The sequence below is a fragment of the Oncorhynchus tshawytscha genome, linkage group LG13 (genome assembly GCF_018296145.1).
Source record: "Oncorhynchus tshawytscha isolate Ot180627B linkage group LG13, Otsh_v2.0, whole genome shotgun sequence".
Classification (NCBI taxonomy): Eukaryota; Metazoa; Chordata; class Actinopteri; order Salmoniformes; family Salmonidae; genus Oncorhynchus; species Oncorhynchus tshawytscha.
In genome coordinates this window covers 94,259,050-94,272,663 of record NC_056441.1, presented here as the reverse complement: position 1 = coordinate 94,272,663, position 13,614 = coordinate 94,259,050, and the positions used below count along the sequence as shown (strand labels likewise).

Genomic DNA, 13,614 nt, shown 5'->3' with positions numbered 1-13,614 from the left:
ACCTAAGTAATTTTTATTTATTTTTTTCACCTTTATTTAACCAGGTAGGCCAGTTGAGAACAAGTTCTCATTTGCAACTGCGACCTGGCCAAGATAAAGCATAGCAGTGTGAGCAGACAACACAGAGTTACACATGGAATAAACAATTAACAAGTCAATAACACAGTAGAAAACAAAGGGGGGAGTCTATATACAATGTGTGCAAAAGGCATGAGGAGGTAGGTGAATAATTACAATTTTGCAGATTAACACTGGAGTGATAAATGATCAGATGGTCATGTACAGGTAGAGATATTGGTGTGCAAAAGAGCAAGTAAATAAATAAAAACAGTATGGGGATGAGGTAGGTGAAAATGGGTGGGCTATTTACCAATAGACTATGTACAGCAGCAGCGATCGGTTAGCTGCTCAGATAGCTGATGTTTGAAGTTGGTGAGGGAGATAAAAGTCTCCAACTTCAGCGATTTTTGCAATTCGTTCCAGTCACAGGCAGCAGAGTACTGGAACGAAAGGCGGCCAAATGAGGTGTTGGCTTTAGGGATGATCAGTGAGATACACCTGCTGGAGCGCGTGCTACGGATGGGTGTTGCCATCGTGACCAGTGAACTGAGATAAGGCGGAGCTTTACCTAGCATGGACTTGTAGATGACCTGGAGCCAGTGGGTCTGGCGACGAATATGTAATGAGGGCCAGCCGACTAGAGCATACAGGTCGCAGTGGTGGGTGGTATAAGGTGCTTTAGTGACAAAACGGATGGCACTGTGATAGACTGCATCCAGTTTGCTGAGTAGAGTGTTGGAAGCCATTTTGTAGATGACATCGCCGAAGTCGAGGATCGGAAGGATAGTCAGTTTTACTAGGGTAAGCTTGGCGGCGTGAGTGAAGGAGGCTTTGTTACGGAATAGAAAGCCGACTCTTGATTTGATTTTCGATTGGAGATGTTTGATATGAGTCTGGAAGGAGAGTTTGCAGTCTAGCCAGACACCTAGGTACTTATAGATGTCCACATATTCAAGGTCGGAACCATCCAGGGTGGTGATGCTAGTCGGGCATGCGGGTGCAGGCAGCGATCGGTTGAAAAGCATGCATTTGGTTTTACTAGCGTTTAAGAGCAGTTGGAGGCCACGGAAGGAGTGTTGTATGGCATTGAAGCTTGTTTGGAGGTTGGATAGCACAGTGTCCAAGGACGGGCCGAAAGTATATAGAATGGTGTCGTCTGCGTAGAGGTGGATCAGGGAATCGCCCGCAGCAAGAGCAACGTCATTGATATATACAGAGAAAAGAGTCGGCCCGAGAATTGAACCCTGTGGCACCCCCATAGAGACTGCCAGAGGACCGGACAGCATGCCCTCCGATTTGACACACTGAACTCTGTCTGCAAAGTAATTGGTGAACCAGGCAAGGCAGTCATCCGAAAAACCGAGGCTACTGAGTCTGCCGATAAGAATATGGTGATTGACAGAGTCGAAAGCCTTGGCAAGGTCAATGAAGACGGCTGCACAGTACTGTCTTTTATCGATGGCGGTTATGATATCGTTTAGTACCTTGAGTGTTGCTGAGGTGCACCCGTGACCGGCTCGGAAACCAGATTGCACAGCGGAGAAGGTACGGTGGGATTCGAGATGGTCAGTGACCTGTTTGTTGACTTGGCTTTCGAAGACCTTAGATAGGCAGGGCAGGATGGATATAGGTCTGTAACAGTTTGGGTCCAGGGTGTCTCCCCCTTTGAAGAGGGGGATGACTGCGGCAGCTTTCAATCCTTGGGGATCTCAGACGATATGAAAGAGAGGTTGAACAGGCTGGTAATAGGGGTTGCGACAATGGCGGCGGAAAGTTTCAGAAATAGGGGGTCCAGATTGTCAAGCCCAGCTGATTTGTACGGGTCCAGGTTTTGCAGCTCTTTCAGAACATCTGCTATCTGGATTTGGGTAAAGGAGAACCTGGAGAGGCTTGGGCGAGGAGCTGCCGGGGGGCAGAGCTGTTGGCCGAGGTTGGAGTAGCCAGGCGGAAGGCATGGCCAGCCGTTGAGAAATGCTTATTGAAGTTTTCGATAATCATGGATTTATTGGTGGTGACCGTGTTACCTAGCCTCAGTGCAGTGGGCAGCTGGGAGGAGGTGCTCTTGTTCTCCATGGACTTCACAGTGTCCCAGAACTTTTGGAGTTGGAGCTACATGATGCAAACTTCTGCCTGAAGAAGCTGGCCTTAGCTTTCCTGACTGACTGCGTGTATTGGTTACGGACTTCCCTGAACAGTTGCATATCCCGGGGACTATTCGATGCTATTGCAGTCCGCCACAGGATGTTTTTGTGCTGGTCGAGGGCAGTCAGGTCTGGGGTGAACCAAGGACTGTATCTGTTCTTAGTTCTGCATTTTTTGAACGGAGCATGCTTATCTAAAATGGTGAGGAAGTTACTTTTAAAGAATGACCAGGCATCCTCAACTGACGGGATGAGGTCAATGTCCTTCCAGGATACCCGGGCCAGGTCGATTAGAAAGGCCTGCTCACAGAAGTGTTTTAGGGAGCGTTTGACAGTGATGAGGGGTGGTCGTTTGACTGCGGCTCCGTAGCGGATACAGGCAATGAGGCAGTGATCGCTGAGATCCTGGTTGAAGACAGCGGAGGTGTATTTGGAGGGCCAGTTGGTCAGGATGACGTCTATGAGGGTGCCCTTGTTTACAGAGTTAGGGTTGTACCTGGTGGGTTCCTTGATGATTTGTGTGAGATTGAGGGCATCTAGCTTAGATTGTAGGACTGGCGGGGTGTTAAGCATATCCCAGTTTAGGTCACCAAACAGAACAAACTCTGAGGCTAGATGGGGGGCGATCAATTCACAAATGGTGTCCAGGGCACAGCTGGGGGCTGAGGGGGGTCGGTAGCAGGCGGCAACAGTGAGAGACTTATTTCTGGAGAGAGTAATTTTCAAAATTAGTAGTTCGAACTGTTTGGGTATGGACCTGGAAAGTATGACATTACTTTGCAGGCTATCTCTGCAGTAGACTGCAACTCCTCCCCCTTTAGCAGTTCTATCTTGACGGAAGATGTTATAGTTGGGTATGGAAATCTCTGAATTTTGGTGGCCTTCCTGAGCCAGGATTCAGACACAGCAAGGACATCAGGGTTAGCAGAGTGTGCTAGAGCAGTGAGTAAAACAAACTTAGGGAGGAGGCTTCTGATGTTGACATGCAGAAACCAAGGCTTTTTCGATCACAGAAGTCAACAAATGAGGGTGCCTGGGGACATGCAGGGCCTGGGTTTACCTCCACATCACCCGCGGAACAGAGAAGGAGTAGTATGAGGGTGCGGCTAAAGGCTATCAAAACTGGTCGCCTAGAGCGTTGGGGACAGAGAATAAGAGGAGCAGGTTTCTGGGCATGGTAGAATAAATTCAGGGCATAATGCGCAGACAGGGGTATGGTGGGGTGCGGGTACAGCGGGGGTAAGCCCAGGCACTGGGTGATGATGAGAGAGGTTGTGTCTCTGGACATGCTGGTTGTAATGGGTGAGGTCACCGCATGTGTGGGAGGTGGGACAAAGGAGTTATCAGGGGTATGAAGAGTAGAACTAGGGGCTCCATTGTGAACTAGAACAATGATAACTAACCTGAGCAACAGTATACAAGGCATATTGACATTTGAGAGAGACATACAGTGAGGCATACAGTAATCACAGGTGTTGAATTGGGAAAGCTAGCTTAAACAGTAGGTGAGACAACAGCTAATCAGCTAGCACAACAACAGCAGGTAAAATGGCGTTGACTAGGCAACGGGGCCGACAGATAAAACATAAACAAGCAGAATGGAGTACCGTGATTAATGGACAGTCCAGAGTGCATCAGCTATGTAGCCAAGAGATCAGTGTCCAGGGGCAGCGGTGGATGGGGCAGGGAAGCTGGACTGGCGAGTGTTATCCAGGTTGAAAAAAAAGTTAACAATGACTAAATAGCTTGTAGCTAGTTAGCTGGTTAGCTTCTGGAGGTTCTTGAGTGTGTTCTAAAAATTAAAAATAATAGCGATTCCGTATCACATTGGGTGAGCCAGGTTTCCAGAAAGGTTTAAACAGATTAAAAATCAAGAAGAGATAGAAAGTAAATATGGGTCCGGTGAGTGTTTGGGACGCGGCGATTCAGACGGTTAGCAGGCCTGTGCTAACAAGCTAACAGTTCGTAGGCCCGGGCTAGACAAGCTAGCAGTTAGCAGGCCTGTGCTAACAAGCTAACAGTTCGTAGGCCCGGGCTAAACAAGGTAGCAGTTAGCAGGCCGAGTTTAGCAAGCAGGGAGATAGCGAGGGCTAGAGAGTTGGCCTGTAGGGGACGTCGCGATGGGGTGAGTCTGTTTATTCCTCTTCATGCGGTGACATCGATAGACCGGTCGTGGGCCCGGGTATTGTAGCCCAGGGGTATGCTACGGTGGTAGTACAGGTGCGCTGGCCGGGCTAGCTTCACGCTAAGTGGGTGGAAGCGCTAGCCAGGAGTAAACATCCGGGGTTGCGGTTTAGCTAGATAGCTAGCTGTGAAGATCCAGCTGAAATGTTCCGTTTGCGGTGGGAGTCCAGGGATGAATCCGGGGATGAAAAATAAATAGGTCCGTTATGCTCTGGTTAGAGTCGCGTTGTTCGAGCTGGCGAGAGCTTTCCGAGCTAAAGGTTAGCTTAGCTGATGACCGGTTAGCTGAAGACCGCTAGCATAGCTGGTGGTTAGCCGGCTAGCTTCAGTTGAGGGGTTCCGGCTCCGAAGTAAATATAAATACTTTAGGAAAAATAGCTACATTGGGTGAGGCGGGTTGCAGGAGAGTATTTGGAAGCTTAGGTTTAGCAAAATGTTTTTGAAGAAAAATATGTAAAATATGTAAAAAACGAAAAATAGACGATATATACAAGGGACACGACGAGACAGGGCGACTTACTGCTACGCCATCTTGGATCACTAACTCACTAACTAAGTAATGGTTAGCCTGTTGTTATGTCTCATGTGAAGGCTGACCTTAGTAATGGTTAGCCTGTTGTTATGTCTCATGTGAAGGCTGACCTTAGTAACGGTTAGCCTGTTGTTATGTCTCATGTGAAGGCTGACCTTAGTAACGGTTAGCCTGTTGTTATGTCTCATGTGAAGGCTGACCTTAGTAACGGTTAGCCTGTTGTTATGTCTCATGTGAAGGCTGACCTTAGTAACGCCTGTTGTTATGTCTCATGTGAAGGCTGACCTTAGTAACGGTTAGCCTGTTGTTATGTCTCATGTGAAGGCTGACCTTAGTAACGGTTAGCCTGTTGTTATGTCTCATGTGAAGGCTGACCTTAGTAACGGTTAGCCTGTTGTTATGTCTCATGTGAAGGCTGACCTTAGTAACGGTTAGCCTGTTGTTATGTCTCATGTGAAGGCTGACCTTAGTCTTAGCCTGTTGTTATCTCATGTGAAGGCTGACCTTAGTAACTTAGCCTGTTGTTATGTCTAATGTGAAGGCTGACCTTAGTAACGGTTAGCCTGTTGTTATGTCTCATGTGAAGGCTGACCTTAGTAACGGTTAGCCTGTTGTTATGTCTCATGTGAAGGCTGACCTTAGTAATGGTTAGCCTGTTGTTATGTCTCATGTGAAGGCTGACCTTAGTAATGGTTAGCCTGTTGTTATGTCTCATGTGAAGGCTGACCTTAGTAATGGTTAGCCTGTTGTTATGTCTCATGTGAAGGCTGACCTTAGTAATGGTTGTTTACAATCTGCCTGTTCACAGATAGAATACAGACTCAAGTCTCTTCATACAAACAATCAACCTTTACAAGCAATTTACGCGTTATGGTGGAAAAACCTGCTTTACTTGGATGGCAGAGTGCCACTGAATTGTAGACTAGGGGGCATCCCAAATGGCACACTCTTTACTAAATGGTGCACTACTTTTAACCAGAGCCCTGTGGAATAGCTTGCGATTTGGGACACACCTACACAGATTGGTGATTGCAGAATCGTAATGTGATTGGTCACTTGAGTAGAGGAGCCGTGTCGTGTCCTTATACATGATTTAATCGTAGCTTTATGTAGATACTATTAATCTACATATTGATTCAAATTTGTTTTTTTATAATCCAAGCCCTCAAATGGTCAACCAACTAACAGTGATACAGTATTTATTGTGTCAGGATGTAGATGTATTGTGTGTGTTTTCCATTCGGCCTGTGTATTGTATATTGTATACGCCTTAACTGGGCCCTAACTGGACCCTAACTGGGCCATAACTGGGCCTTAACTGGACCCTAACTGGACCCTAACTGGGCCCTAACTGGACCCTAACTGGGCCCTAACTGGGCCTTAACTGGACCCTAACTGGGCCTTAACTGGGCACTAACTGGGCCTTAACTGGGCCCTAACTGGACCCTAACTGGGCCTTAACTGGACCCTAACTGGGCCCTAACTGGACCCTAACTGGGCCCTAACTGGGCCTTAACTAGACCCTAACTGGGCCTTAACTGGACCTTAACTGGGCCTTAACTGGGCCCTAACTGGGCCTTAACTGGGCCCTAACTGGGCCCTAACTGGACCTTAACTGGGCCCTAACTGGGCCTTAACTGGACCCTAACTGGACCCTAACTGGGCCTTAACTGGGCCCTAACTGGGCCTTAACTGGACCCTAACTGGGCCCTAACTGGACCCTAACTGGGCCCTAACTGGACCCTAACTGGGCCCTAACTGGGCCCTAACTGTAATACAGAACATTTAATATGAATTGGGATGTCTAAGAACCGGCCTTACACATCCCTATTCCCTGCATAGGAACCCTATTCCCTGCATAGGAACCCTATTCCCTGCATAGGAACCCTATTCCCTGTATAGGAACCCTATTCCCTGTATAGGAACCCTATTCCCTGGAACCCTATTATCTGTGTATAGGAACCCTATTCCCTGCATAGGAACCACATTCCATGTATAGGATGTAATTTGGGACACACTCAAGGAAGCAGAGAGCCAATGGAATGGTGTCTACACTAAGCATCAATTAATGTGTTGAATTGATCTCTGACCTGAGTCAACAGATCTTGTATATACTAACCAGGGGTGTGTCCTTTGAAAGTAACCAGGGGTGTGTCCTTTGAAAGTAACCAGGGGTGTGTCCTTTGAAAGTAACTAGGGGTGTGTCTCCTTAGAAAGTAACTAGGGGTGTGTCTCCTTTGAAAGTTACCAGGGGTGTGTCCTTTGAAAGTTACCAGGGGTGTGTCCTTTGAAAGTTACCAGGGGTGTGTCCTTTGAAAGTAAACAGGGGTATGTCCTTAGAAAGTAACTAGGGGTATGTCCTTAGAAAGTAACCAGTGGTATGTCCTTAGAAAATAACCAGGGGTGTGTCTCCTTAGAAAGTAACTAGGGGTGTGTCTCCTTAGAAAGTTACCAGGGGTGTGTCCTTTGAAAGTAACTAGGGGTGTGTCTCCTTAGAAAGTTATCAGGGGTGTGTCCTTTGAAAGTAACTAGGGGTGTGTCTCCTTAGAAAGTAACTAGGGGTGTGTCTCCTTAGAAAGTAACCAGGGGTGTGTCCTTAGAAAGAAACTAGGGGTGTGTCCTTAGAAAGTAACTAGGGGTGTGTCCTTAGAAAGAAACTAGGGGTGTGTCCTTAGAAAGTAACCAGGGGTGTGTCTCCTTAGAAAGTAACTAGGGGTGTGTCTCCTTAGAAAGTAACCAGGGGTGTGTCCTTAGAAAGAAACTAGGGGTGTGTCCTTAGAAAGTAACTAGGGGTGTGTCCTTAGAAAGTAACCAGGAGTGTGTCCTTAGAAAGTAACCAGGGTGTGTCTCCTTAGAAAGTAACTAGGGGTGTGTCTCCTTAGAAAGTTACCAGGGGTGTGTCCTTTGAAAGTAACTAGGGGTGTGTCTCCTTAGAAAGTTACCAGGGGTGTGTCCTTTGAAAGTAACTAGGGGTGTGTCTCCTTAGAAAGTAACTAGGAGTGTGTCTCCTTAGAAAGTAACCAGGGGTGTGTCCTTAGAAAGAAACTAGGGGTGTGTCCTTAGAAAGTAACTAGGGGTGTGTCCTTAGAAAGTAACCAGGAGTGTGTCCTTAGAAAGTAACCAGGGGTGTGTCTCCTTAGAAAGTAACTAGGGGTGTGTCTCCTTAGAAAGTAACTAGGAGTGTGTCCTTAGAAAGTAACTAGGGGTGTGTCTCCTTAGAAAGTTACCAGGGGTGTGTCCTTTGAAAGTAACTAGGGGTGTGTCTCCTTAGAAAGTAACTAGGGGTGTGTCTCCTTAGAAAGTAACCAGGGGTGTGTCCTTAGAAAGAAACTAGGGGTGTGTCCTTAGAAAGTAACTAGGGGTGTGTCCTTAGAAAGTAACCAGGAGTGTGTCCTTAGAAAGTAACCAGGGGTGTGTCTCCTTAGAAATTAACTAGGGGTGTGTCTCCTTAGAAAGTTACCAGGGGTGTGTCCTTTGAAAGTAACTAGGGGTGTGTCTCCTTAGAAAGTTATCAGGGGTGTGTCCTTTGAAAGTAACTAGGGGTGTGTCTCCTTAGAAAGTAACTAGGGGTGTGTCTCCTTAGAAAGTAACCAGGGGTGTGTCCTTAGAAAGTAACTAGGGGTGTGTCCTTAGAAAGTAACCAGGGGTGTCTCCTTAGAAAGTAACTAGGAGTGTGTCCTTAGAAAGTAACCAGGGGTGTGTCCTTAGAAAGTAACTAGGGGTGTGTCCTTAGAAAGTAACCAGGTGTGTCTCCTTAGAATGTCACCAGGGGTGTGTCCTTAGAATGTCACCAGGGGTGTGTCCTTAGAAAGTAACTAGGAGTGTGTCCTTAGAAAGTAACCAGGGGTGTGTCCTTAGAAAGTAAATAGGGGTGTGTCCTTAGAATGTAACCAGGGGTGAGTCCTTAGAAAGTAAATAGGGGTGTGTCCTTAGAATGTAACCAGGGGTGTGTCCTTAGAATGTCACCAGGGGTGTGTCCTTAGAATGTCACCAGGGGTGTGTCCTTAGAAAGTAACTAGGAGTGTGTCCTTAGAAAGTAACCAGGGGTGTGTCCTTAGAAAGTAAATAGGGGTGTGTCCTTAGAATGTAACCAGGGGTGTGTCCTTAGAATGTAACCAGGGGTGTGTCCTTAGAAAGTAAATAGGGGTGTGTCCTTAGAAAGTCACCAGGGGTGTGTCATTAGAAAGTAAATAGGGGTGTGTCCTTAGAATGTAACCAGGGGTGTGTCCTTATAGAAAGTAAATAGGGGTGTGTCCTTAGAAAGTCACCAGGGGTGTGTCCTTAGAATGTAACCAGGGGTGTGTCCTTAGAATGTAACCAGGGGTGTGTCCTTATAGAAAGTAAATAGGGGTGTGTCCTTAGAAAGTCACCAGGGGTGTGTCCTTAGAATGTAACCAGGGGTGTGTCCTTAGAAAGTAAATAGGGGTGTGTCCTTAGAAAGTAACCAGGGGTGTGTCCTTAGAATGTAACCAGGGGTGTGTCCTTCGAAATAACTAGGGGTGTGTCATTACAAAGTAACCAGGGGTGTGTCCTTAGAAAGTAACCAGGGGTGTGTCCTTAGAAAGTAACCAGGGGTGTGTCCTTAGAAAGTAACCATACAATAGCATTGTAGAAAGTATCCATACAATAGCATTGTAAATACCTGTAACTGTGTAGAATAACATTGTAAATAACTGTAACTGTGTAGAATAGCATTGTAAATATCTGTAACTGTGTAGAATAGCATTGTAAATACCTGTAACTGTGTAGAATAGCATTGTAACTGTGTAGAATAGCATTGTAAATAACTAACTGTGTACAATAGCATTGTAAATAACTGTAACTGTGCAGAATAACATTGTAAATAACTGTAACTGTGCAGAATAGCATTGTAAATAACTGTAACTGTGTAGAATAACATTGTAAATAACTGTAACTGTGTAGAATAACATTGTAAATACCTGTAACTGTGTACAATAGCAAATATTAATGCTGTTCATTTTGTTGTTTCCTGGTACAGATCTGGGATCCTTCAGTGGGAGGACGAGAGGAGGTGTGTCTGTAAGGGAAGGACAAGGAGTGGTGCTCATGTGTACCCCACCCCCTCATTCTCCAGGTAAGACACTTAACCCCTAACCCTCCTCATGTGTACCCCACCCCCTCATTCTCCAGGTAAGACACTTAACCCCTAACCCTCCTCATGTGTACCCCACCCCCTCATTCTCCAGGTAAGACACTTAACCCCTAACCCTCCTCATGTGTACCCCACCCCTCATTCTCCAGGTAAGACACTTAACCCCTAACCCTCCTCATGTGTACCCCACCCCCTCATTCTCCAGGTAAGACCCTCAAACCCTAACCCTCCTCATGTGTACCCCACCCCCTCATTCTCCAGGTAAGACACTTAACCCCTAACTCTCCTCATGTGTACCCCACCCCTCATTCTCCAGGTAAGACACTTAACCCCTAACTCTCCTCATGTGTACCCCACCCCCTCATTCTCCAGGTAAGACACTTAACCCCTAACCCTCCTCATGTGTACCTCTCCACCTCATTCTTCAGGTAACCCATCCCCGGGCCCAATACTTATTTTCCACCATAATTTGCATATAAATTCATTAAAAATCCTACAATGTGATTTTCTGGAATTTTTTCTCATTTTGTCTGTCATAGTTGAAGTGTACCTATGATGAAAATTACAGGCCTCTCTCATTTTTTAAGTGGGAGAACTTGCACAATTGGTCGCTGACTAAATACTTTTTTGCCCCTCTGTATATATACACTGCTCAAAAAATAAAGGGAACACTAAAATAACACATCCTAGATCTGAATTAATTAAATATTCTTATTAAATACTTTTTTCTTTACATAGTTGAATGTGCTGACAACAAAATCACACAAAAATTATCAATGGAAATCAAATTTATCAACCCATGGAGGTCTGGATTTGGAGTTACACTCAAAATTAAAGTGGAAAACCACACTACAGGCTGATCCAACTTTGATGTAATGTCCTTAAAACAAGTCAAAATGAGGCTCAGTAGTGTGTGTGGCCTCCACGTGCCTGTATGACCTCCCTACAATGCCTGGGCATGCTCCTGATGAGGTGGCGGATGGTCTCCTGAGGGATCTCCTCCCAGACCTGGACTAAAGCATCCGCCAATTCCTGGACAGTCTGTGGTGCAACGTGGCGTTGGTGGATGGAGCGAGACATGATGTCCCAGATGTGCTCAATTGGATTCAGGTCTGGGGAACGGGCGGGCCAGTCCATAGCATCAATGCCTTCCCCTTGCAGGAACTGCTGACACACTCCAGCCACATGAGGTCTAGCATTGTCTTGCATTAGGAGGAACCCAGGGCCAACCGCACCAGCATATGGTCTCACAAGGGGTCTGAGGATCTCATCTCGGTACCTAATGGCAGTCAGGCTACCTCTGGCGAGCACATGGAAGGCTGTGCGGCCCCCCAAAGAAATGCCACCCCGCACCATGACTGACCCACCACCAAACCGGTCATGCTGGAGGATGTTGCAGGCAGCAGAACGTTCTCCACAGCGTCTCCAGACTGTCACGTCTGTCACATGTGCTCAGTGTGAACCTGCTTTCATCTGTGAAGAGCACAGGGCGCCAGTGGCGAATTTGCCAATCTTGGGGTTCTCTGGCAAATGAAAAACGTCCTGCACGGTGTTGGGCTGTAAGCACAACCGTTTTGAGCACATGCACATTTGTGGCCTGCTGGAGTTCATTTTGCAGGGCTCTGGCAGTGCTCCCCCTACTCCTCCTTGCACAAAGGCGGAGGTAGCGGTCCTGCTGCTGCGTTGTTGCCCTCCTACCGCCTCCTCCACGTCTTCTGATGTACTGGCCTGTCTGCTGGTAGCGCCTCCATGCTCTGGACACTACGCTGACAGACACAGCAAACCTTCTTGACACAGCTCGCATTGATGTGCCATCCTGGATGGGCTGCACTACCTGAGCCACTTGTGTGGGTTGTAGACTCCGTCTCATGCTACCACTAGAGTGAAAGCACCGCCAGCATTCAAAAGTGACCAAAACATCAGCCAGGAATCATAGGAACTGAGAAGTGGTCTGTGGTTATCACCTGCAGAACCACTCCTTTATTGGGGATGTCTTGCTAATTGCCTATAATTTCCACCTGTTGTCTTCCATTTGCACAATAGCATGTGACATTTATTGTCAATCAGTGTTGCTTCCTAAGTGGACAGTTTGATTTCACAGAAGTGTGATTGACTTGGAGTTACATTGTGTTGTTTAAGTGTTCCCTTAATTTTTTTGAGCAGTGTATATAGTGTAGCGACCCTGGGTTTATAAGGGTGGATATCGACCCTGGGTTTATAATCGTGGAAATCGACCCTGGGATTATAAGGGTGGAAATCGACCCTGGGTTGATAATTGTGGAAATCGACCCTGGGTTGATAAGGGTGGAAATCGACCCTGGGTTGATAAGGGTGGAAATCGACCCTGGGTTGATAATGGAAATCGACCCTGGGTTGATAAGGGTGGAAATCGACCCTGGGTTGATAGGGGTGGAAATCGACCCTGGGTTGATAAGGGTGGAAATCGACCCTGGGTTGATAAGGGTGGAAATCGACCCTGGGTTGATAAGGGTGGAATTCGACCCCGGGTTGATAAGGGTGGAAATCGACCCCGGGTTGATAAGGGTGGAAATCGACCCCGGGTTGATAAGCACACCGGACCTCTTGGTCGAAGGTTGAGGGTTCGAGACCTGCTCTCTGCTGTTTCATTAGAGTATATACAGTAACTAGGTAGTGCTCCCTGCTGTGTGTGTGTGTGTGTGTGTATATATATATATATATATATATATATATATATATATATATATATATACGTTTATATACATATATATACAGTGCCTTGCGAAAGTATTCGCCCCCTTGAACTTTGCGACCTTTTGCCACATTTCAGGCTTCAAACATAAAGATATAAAACTGTATTTTTTGGGAAGAATCAACAACAAGTGGGACACAATCATGAAGTGGAACGACATTTATTGGATATTTCAAACTTTTTTAACAAATCAAAAACTGAAAAATTGGGCGTGCAAAATTATTCAGCCACCTTAAGTTAATACTTTGTAGCGCCACCTTTTGCTGCGATTACAGCTGTAAGTCGCTTGGGGTATGTCTCTATCAGTTTTGCACATCGAGAGACTGACATTTTTTCCCATTCCTCCTTGCAAAACAGCTCGAGCTCAGTGAGGTTGGTTGGAGAGCATTTGTGAACAGCAGTTTTCAGTTCTTTCCACAGATTCTCGATTGGATTCAGGTCTGGACTTTGACTTGGCCATTCTAACACCTGGATATGTTTATTTTTGAACCATTCCATTGTAGATTTTGCTTTATGTTTTGGATCATTGTCTTGTTGGAAGACAAATCTCAGTCCCAGTCTCAGGTCTTTTGCAGACTCCATCAGGTTTTCTTCCAGAATGGTCCTGTATTTGGCTCCATCCATCTTCCCATCAATTTTAACCATCTTCCCTGTCCCTGCTGAAGAAAAGCAGGCCCCCAGGTGGCTTGTGTCTCCCAGGTGGCTTGTGGCAAACTTTAAACAACACTTTTTATGGATATCTTTAAGAAATGGCTTTCTTCTTGCCACTCTTCCATAAAGGCCAGATTTGTGCAATATACGACTGATTGTTGTCCTATGGACAGAGTCTCCCACCTCAGCTGTAGATCTCTGC

General features: G+C 46.4%; 1 protein-coding gene across 1 annotated transcript in view; it reads left to right on the top strand.

Moving 5' to 3' along the window:
* cntn5 (contactin 5) overlaps positions 1-13,614 on the top strand; it is a 471,145-nt gene that overhangs the window by 105,792 nt on the left and 351,739 nt on the right. The window contains exon 5 of the mRNA XM_042296548.1: positions 9,917-10,012. Within this exon, the coding sequence (XP_042152482.1) occupies positions 9,917-10,012 (96 nt within the window). The remainder of the gene's footprint in view (positions 1-9,916; positions 10,013-13,614) is intronic.